This window comes from Mirounga leonina, unplaced genomic scaffold, assembly GCF_011800145.1.
Source record: "Mirounga leonina isolate KUSES-001 unplaced genomic scaffold, KU_Mleo_1.0 Mir_82, whole genome shotgun sequence".
Taxonomy (NCBI): domain Eukaryota; kingdom Metazoa; phylum Chordata; class Mammalia; order Carnivora; family Phocidae; genus Mirounga; species Mirounga leonina.
The window spans coordinates 38,903,780-38,922,457 of record NW_023270825.1 but is presented as its reverse complement, the minus strand read 5'-3'; the positions used below and the strand labels follow the sequence as shown (position 1 = coordinate 38,922,457).

The following is an 18,678-nucleotide window of genomic DNA, read 5'->3' as shown; positions in this document are numbered from 1 at the left end:
AGGGTTTTAGAGGGGAGGTGGGAGGGGGGATTGGTTAGCCTGGTGATAGGTATTAAGGAGGGCACGTACTGCATGGAGCACTGGGTGTTATACAAAACAATGGATCGTGGATCACCACATCAAAAACCAATGATGTATTGTATGGTGACTAACATAACATAATAAAATTAAAAAAAAAAAAGAAGTAAAATGGTCTCTGTTTGCAAAATGACATGATCTTATCTACAAAAAACTCTTAAGACTCCACCCAAAAACTGTTAGAACTAATCAACAAATTCAGTGAAATTTCACACTAGAAAATCAACATACAAAAATCAGTTACATCTCTATATACTAACAATAAACTATCTGAAAAAGAAATAAAACAATCCCATTTACAATAGCATCAAAAACAATACAATACTTAGGAATAAATTAAACCAAGGAGGTGAAAGGTCTGCCCACTGAAAACTATAAGATATTGATCAAATAAACTGAAGAAAACATAAATAAATGGAAAGATATTCTGCACTCATGGATCAGAAGAATTGTTATAATGTCCATACTACCCAAAGCCATCTTTGGATTCAATGCAATCCCTATCAAAATTCCAATAGCATTTTTCACAGAAACAGAAAAAACAACTCTAAAATTTGTATGGAACTTCAAAAGACCCCCAAATAGCCAAAGCAATCTCAAGAAAGAACAAAACTGGAAGCATCACACTCTCTGATTTCAAACTATGCTACAAAGATATAGCAATCAAAACACTATCATACTGGCATAAAAACAACACACAGACCAATGGAACAGAATCAAGAGCTCACAAATAAACCATGTATATACAGTCAATTAATATTTGGAAAAGGAGGGGCACCTGGGTAGCTCAGTTGTTTAAGCCTCTGCCTTCAGCTCAGGTCATGATATCAGGATCCTGGGATCCAGCCCTGCATTGGGCTCCCTGCTTAGTGGGGAGTCTGCTTCTCCCTCTCACTCTCCCTCTGTTCTCTCCCCCCCCATTCTCTCTATATCAAATAAATAAAATCTTTAAAAAAATAGTTGGAAAGGAGCCAAGAATACTCAATGCAGAAAGGATAGTCTCTTCAATAAGTGGTGCTGGGAAAACTGGATATCCACATGTGAAAGAATGAAATTGGACCCCTACCTTATGCTACTCACAAAAATTAACTCAAAATGGATTAAAGACTTAAACGTAATACTTGAAACTATATAACTCGTAGGAGAAAACATCGGGGAAGAGCTCCTTGATATTGGTCTTTGCAACAAATTTTTTTGGATATAATACCCAAATCACAAGCAACAAAAGCAAAAATAAATGAGACCACACTGAACTAAAAAAGCTTCTGCACAGAAAAAAAAATTTAACAAAATGAAGAGGCAATCTGTAGAATGGAAGAAAATATCTGCAAACCATATATCCAATAAGGGGTTAATATTCAAAGTATATAAGGGACTCATACAACTGAATAGCAAAAAGGCTAATAATTCATGTTAAAAATGGGCAGAGGAGCTGAACATTTTTCCAAAAACATACAAATGACCAAAAAGTTCATGAATAGATGCTCAACATCACTAATCATCAGGGAAACACAAATCAAAACCACAATGAGATATCACCTTACACCTGTCAGGACAGCTAGTATCAAAAAGACAAGACATAACAATTACTGGTAAGGATGTGGAGAAAAAGCAACCCCTGTGCACTACTGGTGGGAATGTAAATTGGTACATCAATTATTCTTCAATAATAATTTTTTTTAAAGATTTTATTTATTTATTTGAGACAGAGAGAATGAGAGAGAGAGCACATGAGAGGGGGGAGGGTCAGAGGGAGAAGCAGGCTCCCTGCCGAGCAGGGAGCCTGATGCGGACTCGATCCAGGGACTCCAGGATCATGACCTGAGCCGAAGGCAGTCGCTTAACCAACTGAGCCACCCAGGCGCCCAATAATAATTTTTTTAAATGTACATATATAGGGGCATCTGCCTGGGCCAGTCAGTAGAGCATGTGACTCAATTTCAGGGTCATAAGTTTGAGCCCCACATTGGGCATTGAGTTTCAACACTTTAAAAAATAATTTAAAAAAATGTGGGGAGCCTGCTTCTCCCTCTGCCTGCCGCTCCCCCTGCTTGTGCTCGCTCGTGCGCGCTCTCTCTCCCTCTCTCTCTTTGGCAAGTAAATAAATAATACCTTAAAAAAAACCAAAAACCAAAAACCAAAAAACGAAATCTCTCACCTTGTTCCATTATATTCATTAATTACATTTAGTCCTCCAAACAAGGTTATCTTACACATAATAAAATAAACCCATACAATGGGTTTCTCCATTAGAATATAACACCCAGTACCATTAGTTCTCTGAAAATGAGAAGTTCCATATAAAATCCCCTTCAAAAAGTCAATACTCCAAATTTTTCATAAGCTAATTCTATAGCTACCTATTCCCCCAGATATTTACCTATAACAATTCAATTATAAAGACCATTAATTGAAGCACTCTGCTATTAACAATTCCTACTGATAAATTGTTTCTATCTAAGGACATATCTAAATAATCCAGGGTGGTAGAGCTTTATAACAGATAGGGAGGCCTCCAATGGCACCCAAAGAGTCCAAAGCACTGGATTTACTTTAAAAACAAAAACAAAAAACTCTCCCAATGTACAAAGTTTCTGCATTTTTCAAGTAATATTTTTATGAAGCATACTAAATTATATAACTGATAAATTAATATGTGTACTGTACTTGTCTTTTTCAATAGTTTCTTGATAAATAGTAAATTGGTCCTGCATATAGTCTTCATGCTTATGAAAAACATCACATGTTGGCTTCCAGCTATGGAAAAAAACATTGTAATTAGAATCTCAGAATAATAAATTGTAAGAGATAATAAAAATGAATTTAGCTATTTAAAGATAAATGAATCTTTCTCTTCCTGGAGAAAACAAGCCTATATCAAGAAAATATGCCCTCCTTCCATCACCACCACTACCATCATTCAGGCAATCATACATATACTCAAGTATCAATATCCATTAATTTTTACATAAAACCTACTGTGGAACCATGACTAAGGAAAGAGCAAATGTTATATGGCTGGACTGTGTATTGCTATGGCATTTCTAGAATATACTGTGCAATACTTCAACATCAGGCTTCCTTCTCATCATACTTCTAAGATCTTGGCTAACAAATTCTTTTGGAGTAAGGATTCAAAGAACTAGAATAAAGGCTAAAAAGAGGCTTTTTCTCCTTTGAAACTTAGCAAGTTGGGTCGCTATACCCTCCTGAACTAGAAAGAAAGAAACTAGGCCAAAAGAGTTATAAAATCAGATAGTAAGAATAAAATGAATAGTCATAATATTTTTTGTTTTATTACAAGACTTGAAAAATGTTACCAAATGTGAAAAATCTAAAATTTGCATCCACCATGTCAGCTTCCATTCTAAGTGTTGTTCAACTATTTCCTCTAGCTCTTTTTTTGAATCTTTAAATATTATTTTCAGATTCAAAAATTCACATGCCCACTTCGGAAGCAAAGAAAAGCATATGTAAGGAAATGACTATCATCCATATTCTCATCACTGAATAATAACTACTATTATTGTTTTAATAAACTATTTCCAGATTTTATGATAAGTATATTTTAACATCTTTTTTTAAAGGTTTATTTATTTGAGGGAGAGAGAGAGTGGGGGAAGAGGCAGATGGAGAGAGAATCTTAAGCGGACTCAGGGCTGAGTGAGGAGCCTTATGCAGGGCTCCATCTCACCACCCTGAGCTGAAACCAAGAGCTGGATGCTTAACTGACTACACCCCACAGGTACCCCTATATTTAACATCTTTGAGATCATATTCACATATATAATAATGTATCCTCTTTTATCATCTCCTTTTAAATTATACACATTTTCCTTGTCACTAAGAATTCATTGTAAAGGTTTTAATAAATACATCATATTCCATAATTTATCTAACCATTCCCATATTGTTGGCCATTTTTGCTTAATCTAAGTTTTTCTATTGTAAATAGAACTTTTACATAAATATTTGTCTGAATTGCTAATCATTTCCTTAGAAAACGTTCCCCAAAATGGAACTGTAAGGTCAAAGGTTATACATACACATATTCTGAGTATTTTTAAAATTCTCTAAGAAAACATTTTCACTAAAAAGCTTTTCCTGTAAGCATTTTGATGTATATACTCCTAAATTATTTCTAATTATATGTAAATAGACAATTACTAAATTGGGTTCATACTATGAATGTTGTTTTATTGCTTTTTTCATTTTGGAATATACATCTTTCCATGTCAATAGAAAGCTAACATCTTTCCATGTCAATAAATATACACTTATAATTTTATTGGTCAGCTACTCTTCATTCATATGCCTATACCAAAATTCATTTAACCCATCACCTAATGTTCTTTTCAATGTTTTCCTATCATAAAAAAGGTTGAAATACCTTATTGTACATTACATCTTTGAGAAAATGCCTAATTATTTCCTTATGAAAAATTTTCAGAAATGGAAACTTTTAATCAAAAGCCATGCTTATTTTTAAAGCTTTTTAAAAAATATACTGATGTGTCATCCAAAAGTTTTATACCAGCATACATGACTATAGTGTACAAGACAAATGATTTTCTTATTCCCTGGCCAACACAGGATATTATCTTCCTTTAAATTTCTGTAAAACTTAAAGGCAAAAAAGCAGCATTTTATTATTGCTTTAATTTGGATGTCTGATTACCAGTAAGACTGGGCATTTGTTCATATGTTTATTAAACATTTATTTCTTCATTTTGGTATTTACCTATTTATTTTCTTTGCCCATTTTTCTAATGGGGCTTTTGCTTATTAGTTTCCACATGTACTTTATATTTTTATTATTTTTATTTTTGTTATATTTTATTTATTTATTTGACAGAGAGAAAGAGAGCACAAGCAGGTGGAGCAGGCAGAGGGAGAGGGAGAAGCAGGCTGCCTACTGAGCAGAGAGCCTGATGCGGGCTCAATCCCAGGGCCCTGGGATCATGACCCGAGCAGAAGGTAGCCGCTTAACAAACTGAACCACCCAGGTGCCCCTACTTTATATTTTTAAAAATTAACCCTTACTTGACATTTTTCCTATCTTATCCTTTTGCCTTTTATATCATTTGGAGGCATTTTTCTTTTTAACTTCTGTGTAGTCATATTTACCCACTGTTTCCTCTGTAGTTTCTACTTTTGGTGTATACTTACAAAGGCCTTCTACTCTCAAAGATTACATGGTTACTTATATTTCTTCTAGTACTTTATGAATTCATATCCCACATTTAAATCTCTTAACCAGTATGCTGAAATCATGAATTAGAGGTATATCACAGTATTAAGATCCTACTAACTGTCCTCGGAACCCAGCAGAGATTAAGCTTGAATGAAGTACAATACATCTTGGACAATGGTTCTAAGGGGAAACTACTTTCCCAGCACCCACTGCATCTAGTTGAAGGAAACCACTGGTAAAACCTCCTATAATAAAACTTAAATCAAAATAAAAGAGAAAGTTCAATAGTATGTTTTGTTATCAGATTGACAAATAATTTAAACAAAAATTTAAACATAATTTCAGTGTTGTCAAGGGTATGAGGAAACAGGAACTTTCATATACACTGTTGGTGGAAGTATAAATTTATGTAATCTTTCTGTGGAGAGAAGTTTGAAATTATCTATCAGATGTTTAAATGTGCATACTCTTTGATCTAAAAGTTCTAGCACTTCTAGAAGCTCATTCTATAGCAACAGGTCTATAAATGTGGAAGGATACCTGTACAAGTTGCTCATAAAAGGGAAAAACTAGAAACCTAAATGTCTATTAATAGGAGAATGGTTAAATAATTTAAGATACACCAACACTACAAAATCCCATGGAGTTGTTAATGAAATCTATACATAATCACTACATGTATAGTATCATTTACATAACATACTGTTAAATTTTTTAAAAACAGTAAATACAGTATGATCCCATTTTGTAAAAAGAAAAAATAGATATATAGATAGATGTACATAAAAGTTTATGTAATAGGGGCGCCTGGGTGGCTCAGTTGGTTAAGCGACTGCCTTCGGCTCAGGTCATGATCCTGGAGTCCTGGGATCGAGTCCCGCATCGGGCTCCCTGCTCAGCGGGGAGTCTGCTTCTCCCTCTGCTCCTCCCCCCTCTCATGCTCTCTCTATCTCATTCTCTCTCTCAAAAAAAAAAAAAAAAAAAAGTTTATGTAATAGTGACATTGAATTTTTATTGAAAAATGTCTGAAAAGATAGAATCGTTAAAAATGATTACCTATAAGGAAGAGGATAGCGTTGAGGTAGAAACTGCAGGCAGGGAATAACTTTTTATACTACACATTTATATAATTTTTGAATTTTTATACTAGGTAGGCATTACTTTTATAAAGGGGGAAAAATTAAAAAAACGTTAAAATTCCGAATAAAAAATATTTTAAAACAAATAGGATTCTAAATTATAGTAGTTAATACAAAGACAATGGTCTACATAAAGTACAGAAAACTAACACATTTTATTTTTGTAATGTATAATAAAGCTCCACTAGTAAGCCTTTGTTTCAAAATGTTTGTCTTATAATAAACTTAACCACTAGGATCCAGAACCTGAAGCCATGCTGAAAGAATTCTTAACATACTGAATACATTAACTTTGAAAAGCAACTGATTTTAGGCTAGATTCCCCTAAAAAAAAATAAGATCTTAAAAACTCAAAGATGGAAATTATTTCAAACGTATTTACCTGATAGGAATTTTATATACTGAGCCTATATTATTCAAAATTCTGTAGACTATTCAGATATGAATTAGAGAGATTTTACAGCATTTCTATTTTTCTTTTGATCCTCCTATGATCCTTTTTTACCAAAGCATGTAGCAAAGCAAGTTAAGACCTGACTCATTCTTCTGCTAATACAAAACACTACTTTAAAGCAACAGTGTCTTCAATTATAAATACTATAAATTATAAATAACAGAAACCTTGAATAAAATAATCTAGTGCCAATTACTGGAAGTTCATTTCTTTCAAATACTCACTTACTACAGTTGTCTTTGATCTCCTTACTATGTTTACAGTAATGACCAATTTCTTCATCTGTTGTATTTATAGTTTCATGTATCTTACAAATAGTTGCCTTGTTTTCTTTAATATCTTCAAAGCATTCTGGAAAGGAGAAATGTTTATCTTTAAGGTAGAAATCATAAATTCAAAATTAAAAAATACAGAGGATAAAGGGATATGGCAATTTACCTAAAAGAAGGAGAACTAGAGAACTGAGAGGGAGTGAAGCTTGAGATGGGAAGGCCCTATACTAAAAAACACAGAACCAGAACCAGGCTTGCTCCTAGACCCAGAAGCAAAGGATTTGTGTTTGGGATGGGAGAAGTACACCTGAAACTAATATTATACTGTGTTAACTAACTGGAATTTAAATAAAAACTTAAAAAAAGAAAGAAAGAAAGAAATGTCCCTGTCCCTCATCTTTAACGTAAGAGGGCTAGATTAAGTGATATCTAGGATCAATGGTATCTTATGACAGTATAAGTTCATATAAACATTTAGTCATATATGATACTAACTTGTTTTGGTTTTGACAAATGTAAAATTTCTCTTCATCAACTCCATGTCAATTAATTATTAAATACACCTTTGACTCACTTATTTCTTTGTTAGTAGTGAATAAATATAAGATAAAATATAATTTAAATATTAAAATAAATTCTTATTTTATCTGCATTCTTTTTTGTTGCAGAAAGGTAACCAAATTCTATCTTTTCAGAACCATCAAGAAATTAATGGTTATATTTTATGATAGTTTTTATGTAGGATCTTAAAATACTGTATTTATGTAATTTGTTTTGCCATTTCCCTCATAATATCATTTTTCAGAATTATTCCTGAAAATGGACATCCATCAATCCTGGCCCCTGACTTTTGGTGATGTCTAAAAAGATTTTAAAAATTCACTCATGTGATCCAAAATCTATAAGGAACTTATCAAACTTAACACCCAAAACCTAAATAATCCAGTTAAAAAATGAGCAGAAGACACAAATAGACATTTTTCCAAAGAAGACATACAGATAACTAACAGACACATGAAAAGATGCTCTACATCACTAATCATCAGGAAAATACAAATCAAAACTACGCTGAGATATCACCTCACACCTGTCAGACTGGCTAAAATTAGCAACAGATGTTGGTGAGGATGTGGAGAAAGGGGAACATTCTTACACTATTGGTGGGAATGTAAACTGGTTCAGCCACTCTGGAAAACAATATGAGGTTCGTCTGAAAGTTAAAAATAGAACTACTCTGTGATCCAGCAATTGCACTACTAGGTATTACCCAAAGGATACAAAAATACTGATTGGAAGGGTGCCTGGGTAGCTCAGTTAAGCATCCAACTCTTGATTTGATCTCAGAGTGGTGAGATGGAGCCCTGGGTCAGGCTCTGTGCTGAGTGAGGAGCCTGCTTCGGCTTTATCTCTCTCCCTCTGCGACTCTCCCTACCACCCCTCAAGTGTGCTCTCTCTAAAAAAAAAAAAAAATTGATTAGAAGGGGCACATGCACCCTGATGTTTATAGCAGCATTATCAACAATAGCCAAATTATGGAAAGAGCCCAAATGTCCATCCACAGATGAATGGATAAAGAAGATGTGGTGTAGGGGCACCTGGATGGTATAGTCAGTTGGGCATGTGACTCTTGGTTTCAGCTTGGGCCCTGATCTCCCTGTTGTGGGATCGAGCCCCCTCATCCCTCTAGGGGCTCAGCATGGAGTCTATTTGCTATTCTCTCTCCCTCTCCCTCTGACCCTCCCACTCATATTTTCTCTCTCTCAAATACATAAATAAATAAATCTTAAAAAAAAAAAAAAGGATGTGGTGCCTATCTGCAATGGAATATTACTCAGCCATAAAAAAGAATGAAATCTTGCCGTTTGCAATGACAAGGATGGAGCTAGAGAATATCATGCTAAGCAAAGTCAGTCAGTCAGAGACAGACAAATACCATATGATTTCACTTATATGTGGAATTTAAGAAACAAAACTAATGAACATAGGGGAAAAAAGAGAGAGAGGCAAACCATAAAAGAGACTCTTTAACAAAGGAGAACAAACTGAGGCTTGCTGGAGGGTAGAGGTATGGGGGGCATGGATTAAATGGGTGATGGATATGAAGGAAGGCACTTGTGATGAGCACCAGTGTTGTATGTAAGTGATGAATCAGTAAATCCTACACCTGAAACTAATATTACACTGCATGTTGAATAACTGGAATTTAAATAAAAATTTGAAACTATAAAAAAGCATACATTTAAAATTTACTTGTTTGAAATAACCTGTCATTTGAGAAAAATAACATTTCAACTGTGCTTAATTAAGGTGTTATATCTGCTTAAAGCAAAATTCTTCAACACAAAATAACTGAATGCTGAATACAGAAATGTATTACTGAAAAGCCATAGTTAGGGCAAACAGCTTAGTATTAGTCACTAGATAGAACTAGAACAAAAGTTATAATCCCAACTATAAGTTACCCTGAACAAGGCAACTGCTTATTATCTTACATGCCATAAAAAAACTTAAAAGCTAGAATAATTTTATCACACAAAACGACTTACTATTAATTCGCTGAAGCATATCTTCTTTAGTACTTATATCTTGCTCATACTGGAAAACTAAAAAAAAACAGTAACGGCATTTCATTGTTAAAATGTTAAATGATAATACAAATAGTTACCTATTTCTTTATTTTCATTCTATACCTACCAAATTCTAGCAAAAGTCTGTCCAAACTGACAAATAGGCTGTCGTTCATCTTGGATACTATATTTAAAAAAAAAAAAAAAAAATTGTAAGGAAGGATTTTCTGAAGTCATATGCAAAACAGCATATATTCGTTTGGTAACAACGTTTTTAACCAAGCATTATTACAGCAAAATGTGGGGGGAGCAAGAACTGAGGGTCGGGACCCCGTCAGCCCAGTACTGGGCACAGCCCTCGTAAGGCCCCAATAAATACTCGCTGAATGTCGTTGCAGGGCTGAAATATCTGGGGGGGGGGGGGGGGGGGGGGGGGAGCCTTCATAATCATTTATACGTGGTATTGCAATACGTCACTGAATATTCTGGAGTGCACAGACACCAAGATTCCTCAAAAGGATATGCCCTTTAAAATCTTCTCTCTGAATATGCCCTTTTCGGCGCGCGCACCACTACGCGTAGCAAGATTCCTAAGAAAGTCCTTAACCAAAACCAAGGTAAAACCAAGCGAGAATGCAATTTTGCACTTACGAATTTACCACCAAAAATCCCCAAAGTGGAGGTTTTCACAGGACTGCCAAGTCGCAGTACAAAATACGCCTGAGGCGGGGGTCGTATTACTCGTCACGCGCAGACTCGAGGAGCCACTCTTCCCGCCCATTCTGAAGCGCGAAGTTCGCTCAGGGCCAACACCCTCACAGCCGACGCGCTTCGGCTCACCCGCGTCCCTCCCTAACCCTCCAGGCAGGCGGCGGCGCCCACTGCTTGGGGCGGCACTGTGGCGGAGGAGGAGGCCACGCGCCGGCTAGCCCTGACGCGACCGCCGCTCGAACTCTGGGGACAGGGCCCGTCAGCCCCCCAGATCCCTCAGAGCCGCCGGCCCAGGGAATAACCGCCACACGGAGCTCCCTTTCCCACCCACCTCAACGGCCCCTCCGGGACCCGAACGTTTCACGCCCTCCCTTCTCCGGGTCCCACAGCTCGACTGAGGGTCGCGAGGGCGGGGTACTCCACGCAGAACCCGACACCGAAAGGCGGGCGGGGGTCCGCTTCGGCCCCACCCAGCCCCGCGAGACTCCGCGAAGCCGGCCGCGGGAGCTGCAGATCGCGCTGAAGAGCGAGATCGAACTCCCCGCGAGACCAGCGCGGCGGCAATCACCCCTTCCCCCCGGGGGAAGCGTGAACCAAGCACCCCGAAACCCCAGAAGTGGTGCGGGAGTCAGAGCGAAGCCCTGAAAGGAGGAACAGGGAACCTGTCAGGGATTTTCATGTTGCCTTGAAGACAAATGTTGTTTTAAGACGATTCATTCCTCTTGTAACATAGCCGTTTTAAAAAGTATTTTCAGAGAGCAGCAGTAAAATTGAGAGGAAAAAACTCGAATCGATCATCAGAATTCAATTTTGCATTCAGCATTTTCAGAACTTCTTTAAAAGCAAGCATAAGAATTCAAATATATTTTCATTCAACAAACATTCTGAGTGACTCATTTGTTTAGTTTCAAATAAAATGCACATTAACATTTTTTGTCCAAATGCTGCCTTTAGATAATTTGTGCTCTTAGAATTTGTCAGCATATCCAAAGTGAAAACAAAAGAGTAGAGAAAATATAATTTAAGCAAATCAGCCCCCAAATTGCTTTAATTATTAATATATTTCTGATAAAGATTTTCAATACTAAATGATCTAAATAATTGCCTCAACTCACCACAACCTAAATTCGCAGATTATTAAAATGAAAAAGAAATTTTCAGAGGTTTTTCTTGCTTAAATACTTCAGATTATATGTGCATAACTGATTTTATTATAATGTGGTGTAATGTTGCTCATTAGTATTGATAGTAGGCCATCAAAACTAATGAAGTTTGATGATGTAAGAGATTTAACAGCTTTATTCTTATACTTGTTTATGATATATTTGTTAACTACCCCCTTTTTAGGAAGGAATAAGGGCATAAATATGAAGGTTAAAGTTATTTAGTCTTGCTGGTACTACATTGCTATGACTGTCAAGACAATTTGATAGGTCAAAAGTGTTGATGCAGTTCAACTTAACAGTAGATTTTCTTGTAAAAATTTGTGGAAACATAGAAACACCAACCTTCCTGACACCTGAAAATCAACTTATTTGCATTTAAGTTCACATCTATGCATATCCTAATTACTCTCACAAAAATACAACTGTGTTCTACCAAAACCACTACCACCAAGTCCATTCTAAAAAATCCCTTCTAGAAAGCAATAAAGATGAAGTTCCATCTACTGGAGGGTTTTAAATTTTATTCTTCCCTCTCTATTCCCCCAATGAAATATAGAGCACCATTAGAAAAATTATAGACCGTTGACTCAGGTAAACATTTATCTAAACAAATCATTTTCTGGGAAAGTACTCCCATAAAAATCCCTCCCTACCTATCATTAGCACCTTCCCCTTTGCACCAGATATGCAAATCAGAATCTGAAGAAATTCTTTATTTAAACCTGCTCCCCATTCTAATTGTACTGTATTCCTTTTTACTGCTAAATCTATCCAACAGAAAGCACATCTCCTGTTTACTATTGCTTTCCACTCCTTTCCCCATTGACTTTTTAAACTCATCTGCTATCCCCATGACAATAAACTGCTTTCTCAGATAATCAATAAAATATTTTTATTCCAAATCTAATGGTCTTTTCTCAGTCTTATCCGCCCCCCCCCCAACCTTTTTTTCTAACTCTCCTCCATATTTGGTCCTATTAAAGGTCTTTGCAACCTTGACTTCCAAGACACTACTCTCTCATAGTTCTCTATCTCTCCTACCAGCACTTCTGATTTTGGCTTCTACTTCTTCCCTTTTACCATCACTACCCAACTATGGACTCTTATCAAAGATTCCTTTAACTCTACCTTTCTCTATACTCTTTTCTTTGGATCATTCATTCTAATGACTTTAGTTGTCACTTCTGTGCTTAAAATTCCCAAATCTTTACTTCCAGTCCTATCTTATTATCTGAAAGTTATAAAAATATTTACATTTACATGTTTCCATTAGTCTGGGTTCAATCTGATCCAAATCCAAAGTCATCTCTTCCTTTCCCTCTAACACACCTCTCTCAGTAGCACAGTAATTACCCTCAAAATCAATATGTGGAAAGTTGGTATTTTAACTGTCTCATTACTTTCTTCATCTCTTATAACTATTCACAAAGTCTTGCTGATTTTTTCTTTTCTTTTTTTATTCAATTCAGTTAGCCAACATAGAGTACATTAGTTTTTGATGTAGTGTTCAATGATTCATTAGTTGCGTGTAACACCCAGTCTTCTTTGATATATCCTTTATATATATCCAATCAACTCTATAAACCATTTTGTAGGCATACAGATATGGATTCAACTTCTAGTTCTATTATTTCTTAAGTCAAAACTTTGGGCAGGTTTCTAACCCAAGCTTAGTTTCCTCAAATGTAAAGTGAGAATCAGTAACTCCAACACTTGGGGGCATGTGGCTGGCTCCCAGGTGGTAGAGCATAGAACTCTTGATCTCAGGGTCATGAGTTTGAGCCTCATGTGGGGCATAGAGATTACTTTAAAAAAACTCCAACATCTTTGCTTCTGAGATACAGTATTTACCTGTTTTTTCTACTATTTCTAATAATTTATCTCTTCTTTCAGACTCATCCTCTTCCACTGAATCATGAAATGTTATAAATTCCTTGGGCTCAATCCTAGCCCTTTTCTTATTCTCTCTCTATATTAAAGTAATTCGTCCCTTCCACTACACAGCTTCCACTACAGCTTCCACTACACAGCTTCCACTACAACTACTATACAGATGACTCACAAATGTATATCTCTAGCCCGGGCCTCTAGTATCAATCCACGTCCTTAGTGGCAAACAACCGAAGGTGACTCTGGCTGGTGTAAGCGAAAACAGAATTTGTTCAAATGATACTGCTTATCACAAAATCCCCAGAATAGCTAGAGAACCAGACTCAGAGGCAACCTAGGAAAGAACAATGCCCAAACTCATACCACAGAACTGGAGGTCAAGACAACACAACCACAACCAAGCACTAAGGACTGCAATTCACACTACTACCACCAGCATGAGATGCTTCTGTTACGTCCACAACCACAACTGCCCTACAAACTTGATCTAATTTCAACTGCCATCACTGCCAGAAGAAATTCTTCCTAGGGCACACTTCTTTGTGTCACTTACTTCAAATTCAAAATTTGGGGTGGGTACATTTGATTTGGGAAAGCCTAGGCCACATGCCCCATCTCTTGTTTCCCTCAGACTGAGGTAAAAAAAATTCTCCAAATATAAGTGAATTTAAATGCTAAAAAGTAAAAAAATAAGAGAAACTTTCTATGACACCTATCCTCTGAGTTCCAGATGCATAGATCTTAATTGCCTACACAATAAGCCAAAACACAATTCATGTTTTTCCCTCCACTAATGCTGGGCCTTTTTTGTTATCTGTCTTTCCATAAATGCGACCAGTATCCATTTGTATGTGCCATAAATCTAGGCATCATCCTTGACAGTCTTCTTCTCATATCATTCCCCCACATCTAATCTATCACAAACCCTACCAATTTTACCTCTTACATATCTTTCCATCTATTTCTCTCCATCTCAATTGCCACCATTTTAGTCCAGGTTACCATCATTTTCTCACCTGGATTATTATAGTAGCTTCCAAACTAGTTTTGCTGCATATCTACTCTAGCCCTCTAGTCCATTCTTCATCCATCTTTCAATGGAGTGATTTTAAATGCAAATTTATTACTTTCTGTTTGTCTCTGTCTCTCTCTCTCTAATACACACACACACCCCTTAGAACACTTCAATAGGAATGACTTCCTATTGTCCTAAGGACAAAATTCTTATCATGGCTTATAAGGCCCTTTATGATCTTGTCCCTTTCTAGCTCTGCTTCCTCATATTATACCAACCTTATTTTCTTCCCTACAATCCAGCCTTACAGACCTTCTTTCAGTTCTTAACATCTTCCTTTCTAGGCATTGCACTTGCTGGCTGCTCAGCCTGGAATGCTGTATCCTTCATTTGATAACCTCCTAATCCTTCAAATCTCAACTCAAGTATCAGCCTCAGTAATGCTCATTATAAACTCTCAGAGTTCATGTATTCATCCTTCATAGCCTTTAACATGGTTATAATTCTACATTATTTGTGTAATTGTTATATAAATATCTATCTCATCCATCATACTGTAGGCTTCCTAAGAACAGGCCCAATCCCCTCTGTCCCCTCTGCCCCAACACCCACAAACACCTTCACAGCCACAAGGAATAATCCCAATTCAATTCACATGCAATTATAAGGTAATAAATGCCACCTCATTCTAAGAACAGTCCTTATAAAGAAAATAGTCATAGAAGAGGAAGTGAAGCAATTTGAATCTAACACAAATTTATTTACATGAACGGTAATCAGGTCAATGAAAAAAACCAACAAGTTTAAAGTGTGCCCAAATTTTCAAATATGCATGATGAAATTTACATTTTAATATTAAATTTATTAAAGATATATATTTAATATATATTATCATATTATATATACTACACTATAATATAATAATATTAAATATTAATATTAATCAAAACAACCCCTCCTTTGTTTCCTCAATATTAAATTTATTAAATATACATATAATATATATAATATTATATATACTATTATAATATAATAATATTAATATTAATATTAATCAAAACAACCCCCCCTCCTTTGTTTCCTCATTTGATCCCCTGTGGTAAGATTAGTGCTGCTCATCTTCCTGGCTACATTAGGTTTGTATTTTCATCACTTCCTTGAATTACCACATCAATAAAATATGAGTAGTTATTTGACAACTCTGCTCTATTTTCTTGACAATAATCCTAATGCTAGTAGGTTTCCTTTCTTTTTTTAAGGATTTTATTTATTTGACAGAGAGAGACACAGCAAGAGAGGGAACACAAGCAGGGGGAGTGGGAGAGGGAGAAGCAGGCTTCCTGCTGAGCAGGGAGCCCGATGTGAGGCTCGATCCCAGGACCCTGGGATCATGACCAGAACGGACGGCAGACGCTTAACGACTGAGCCACCCAGGCACCCCAGTAGGTTTCCTTCTAAGTGCATGCAAACCATATTAGGCAAGTGCAAACAAACAAACAAAAACAGGCTTTTTTTGTTCTTGTAGATCTTATAGGAACCATTTAATGTTAATTTGACCCATTCATTGTTTTACTGTTCATATATCCTTTGATTCTGTTTTTGGTGCAATCCTGTTTCCCTCAAGTATATCTACTTACTTCTAAAATCCTATTAAATGAGATCTTAAATTTTAATTTACCCCTCTTATTCTATCCTTCACATCACGTGATTCTTTAATTTTATTCCTTTTTTACTCACCATTGTATGCCCAACAGCTAGTCAGTGCCTGACACAAGGTAGACACTCAACTAATACTCTAATAAATGAACGAGATGTGCTCAAAAAATGCTTATATCATTTCATATCTGGATTACTGTAACAGACTGGGGACAACCCATTCCCTTTGATCTATCCTATATTCTTCCTATTCCATCCTACAACAATACTGATTTTTCTTGCATCTATGTCATTATGGTATCTATCTAATTTGAAAGAAATGATTATATTTTCTTCTGCTTCAAACTGGAATGTCTGCACTATTTTAAGACCTTCTATAATTTGACCTCAACCTTATTTCCCAACAAAATCTCTCTCTTTTTAGCAGCCCAATTCCCTCACTGATCCATGAAGACACTATGCTTATTTAAGCTTCCATGGCTTTGTGTTCAATGTTCCTCTCAACTGGAAAGTTTCTCCTTGACCCAATTAAGTCAGTTGTAGAGAAATAAAGGCTTAGGACATTCAAGAGTCCCTTCTCAGACAACAGAACTCCTCTTTTTTAACAGAAACCAATAACACTATGTATCTAGCTCCCAGAGGGCTCATCTCAGGGACGAACATGTGACCAGGCCACGAATGGCCTGGCCAATCACAGTACTCCATCTCCAGGGCTAGTCTTTCCTTAAATGGTATGTGCAGAATGATGAAAGAAAAATGTCTCTCTAAGCTACTGAACTCCAAAAACCTTGTAAGGCTGGAGCTGCTAACTGTCCTTCTCTCCATATGAAAAAACCTGCCCTATAATGAAGGCAACACAGACAAAAGCAGAAACAAGATATAGAGGAGTCAACTACCCCTCGATTTTCAGTTCTATTAGTCAATAGATTCCCTTTTTGTTCAAGATAGTCTAAGTTCAGTTTATATTGCTTGCATTTATAGATTCCTTTTAAATGCAGAAAAGTAGAGATGATGAAATTTTTTGTCACTACACATGCCATTTGAAAATTGATTGCATCAACTTTCCAAGCATCAAAGTTAGTTAAATTTTCTTTGTTTAGTCTCCATCAATTAATTATAATCATGCCATGTTTTAGTTTGTTTCATATTTAATCCATGATTTCTTATACATATTTTGTTTTCCCTGGAGTTTCAATTGTACTTTTCCCCCCTATAAATATAGAAAAGAATCATATGTCTTCTTCATCATATCATTAAATCCCTCAGGCACCTTACTACTTGTTAAATGCACTAGCATAATTTCTAAGCCCAGAGTAAGCACAAACATTCTACTTTGAGAGACCTATACCTTCCCAGGTTAATCACTCAATTTCATTACAGACTATTTCTTAGGCTTCAATCTGGGTGCATTCACATGAGTAGGAGGGGATAGGAGAGGCCAATTACCACGGCCCTGCTCTGGATAATTTTTCAAGCTAAACCTCATTTTCTGCTCCTCTTCCCCTTCCAATTATCTATATCTACCAACTCAGGGACAATCAACAGAAAAACTTCCTCATTAATTTTAAACAATAGTAAATGTTAATTATTATACAGTGCTATAATACAATGATGCCTTCAAAATCTATGGAATTATATAGGACTTAAGACCTTTACAATAATAACTTCAGGGGCACCTGGGTGGCTCAGTCGTTAAGCATCTGCCTTCGGCTCAGGTCATGATCCCAGGGTCCTGGGATCAAGCCCTGCATCGGGCTCCCTGCTCAGCGGGAAGCCTGCTTCTCCCTCTCCCATTCCACCTGCTTGTGTTCCCTCTCTTGCTGTGTCTCTCTCTGTCAAATAAATAAATAAAATTAAAAAAAAAATTTTTTTTAAATAAGAAAAAAAATAATAACTTCAAACCATGATACTTTTTCAGTTCTCATATCTGTTTTTCCTATATAAGGAAACTATAAAATCTTACTGACGGACATAAAAGAACATTTGAATAAATGACAGCCATTCCATGTACCTGAACAGGAATATTCAACATCATAAAGATGTACTGTATCCCAGATTAATCTATTTATGTAATACAATTTGTTGAAGGAGGTCATTGAGAGGATGTGACTGCTGGTTGACCTGTGAGCTAGACCCAAGCACTTGGAGACTCCTCAACCCCTCCCCTATCCTTGGGATGCTTACCATTCCCACCATGGGAGCCATTTTCAAGGACATAGCCTTGAGAGAGTAAGGTGTTATTGAGACCAACTGGACTGCATACATGACTGAACCCAGTTAAGGCCTCTATAAACTTTTAAGATTCAGCATGTGGGTGCAGAGATCTACTCATCTTGTGCCGCTTAAGACAAGCCTCATAAGTAAGTTACCTTAAACCTGTCACCTACCAATCTGAAGTGGTCTGCCTCTTTCTTTGATCTCTCTTGCCCTCTGTGTACAGGAGTAAGTTTCTGAACCAACAATTGGTAAGCCAGCCAAGAAGCCAAAGAAATACGGCTTGGGAAAGAGGCATCTGCAGGGGAAATTCAAGTTGACC

At 36.4% G+C, this 18,678-nt stretch overlaps 1 protein-coding gene across 1 annotated transcript in view; it reads right to left on the bottom strand.

Annotated features, from left to right (window-relative positions):
- Positions 1 to 18,678, bottom strand: part of CUNH14orf39 (chromosome unknown C14orf39 homolog) — a 163,699-nt gene that overhangs the window by 57,082 nt on the left and 87,939 nt on the right. The window contains exons 2-5 of the mRNA XM_034993380.1: positions 9,832 to 9,888; positions 9,684 to 9,740; positions 7,090 to 7,216; positions 2,746 to 2,835 (exon numbers count right to left, since the gene is read on the bottom strand). Coding sequence (XP_034849271.1) covers positions 2,746 to 2,835; positions 7,090 to 7,216; positions 9,684 to 9,740; positions 9,832 to 9,880 — 323 coding nt within the window. The 5' untranslated portion in view covers positions 9,881 to 9,888. The remainder of the gene's footprint in view (positions 1 to 2,745; positions 2,836 to 7,089; positions 7,217 to 9,683; positions 9,741 to 9,831; positions 9,889 to 18,678) is intronic.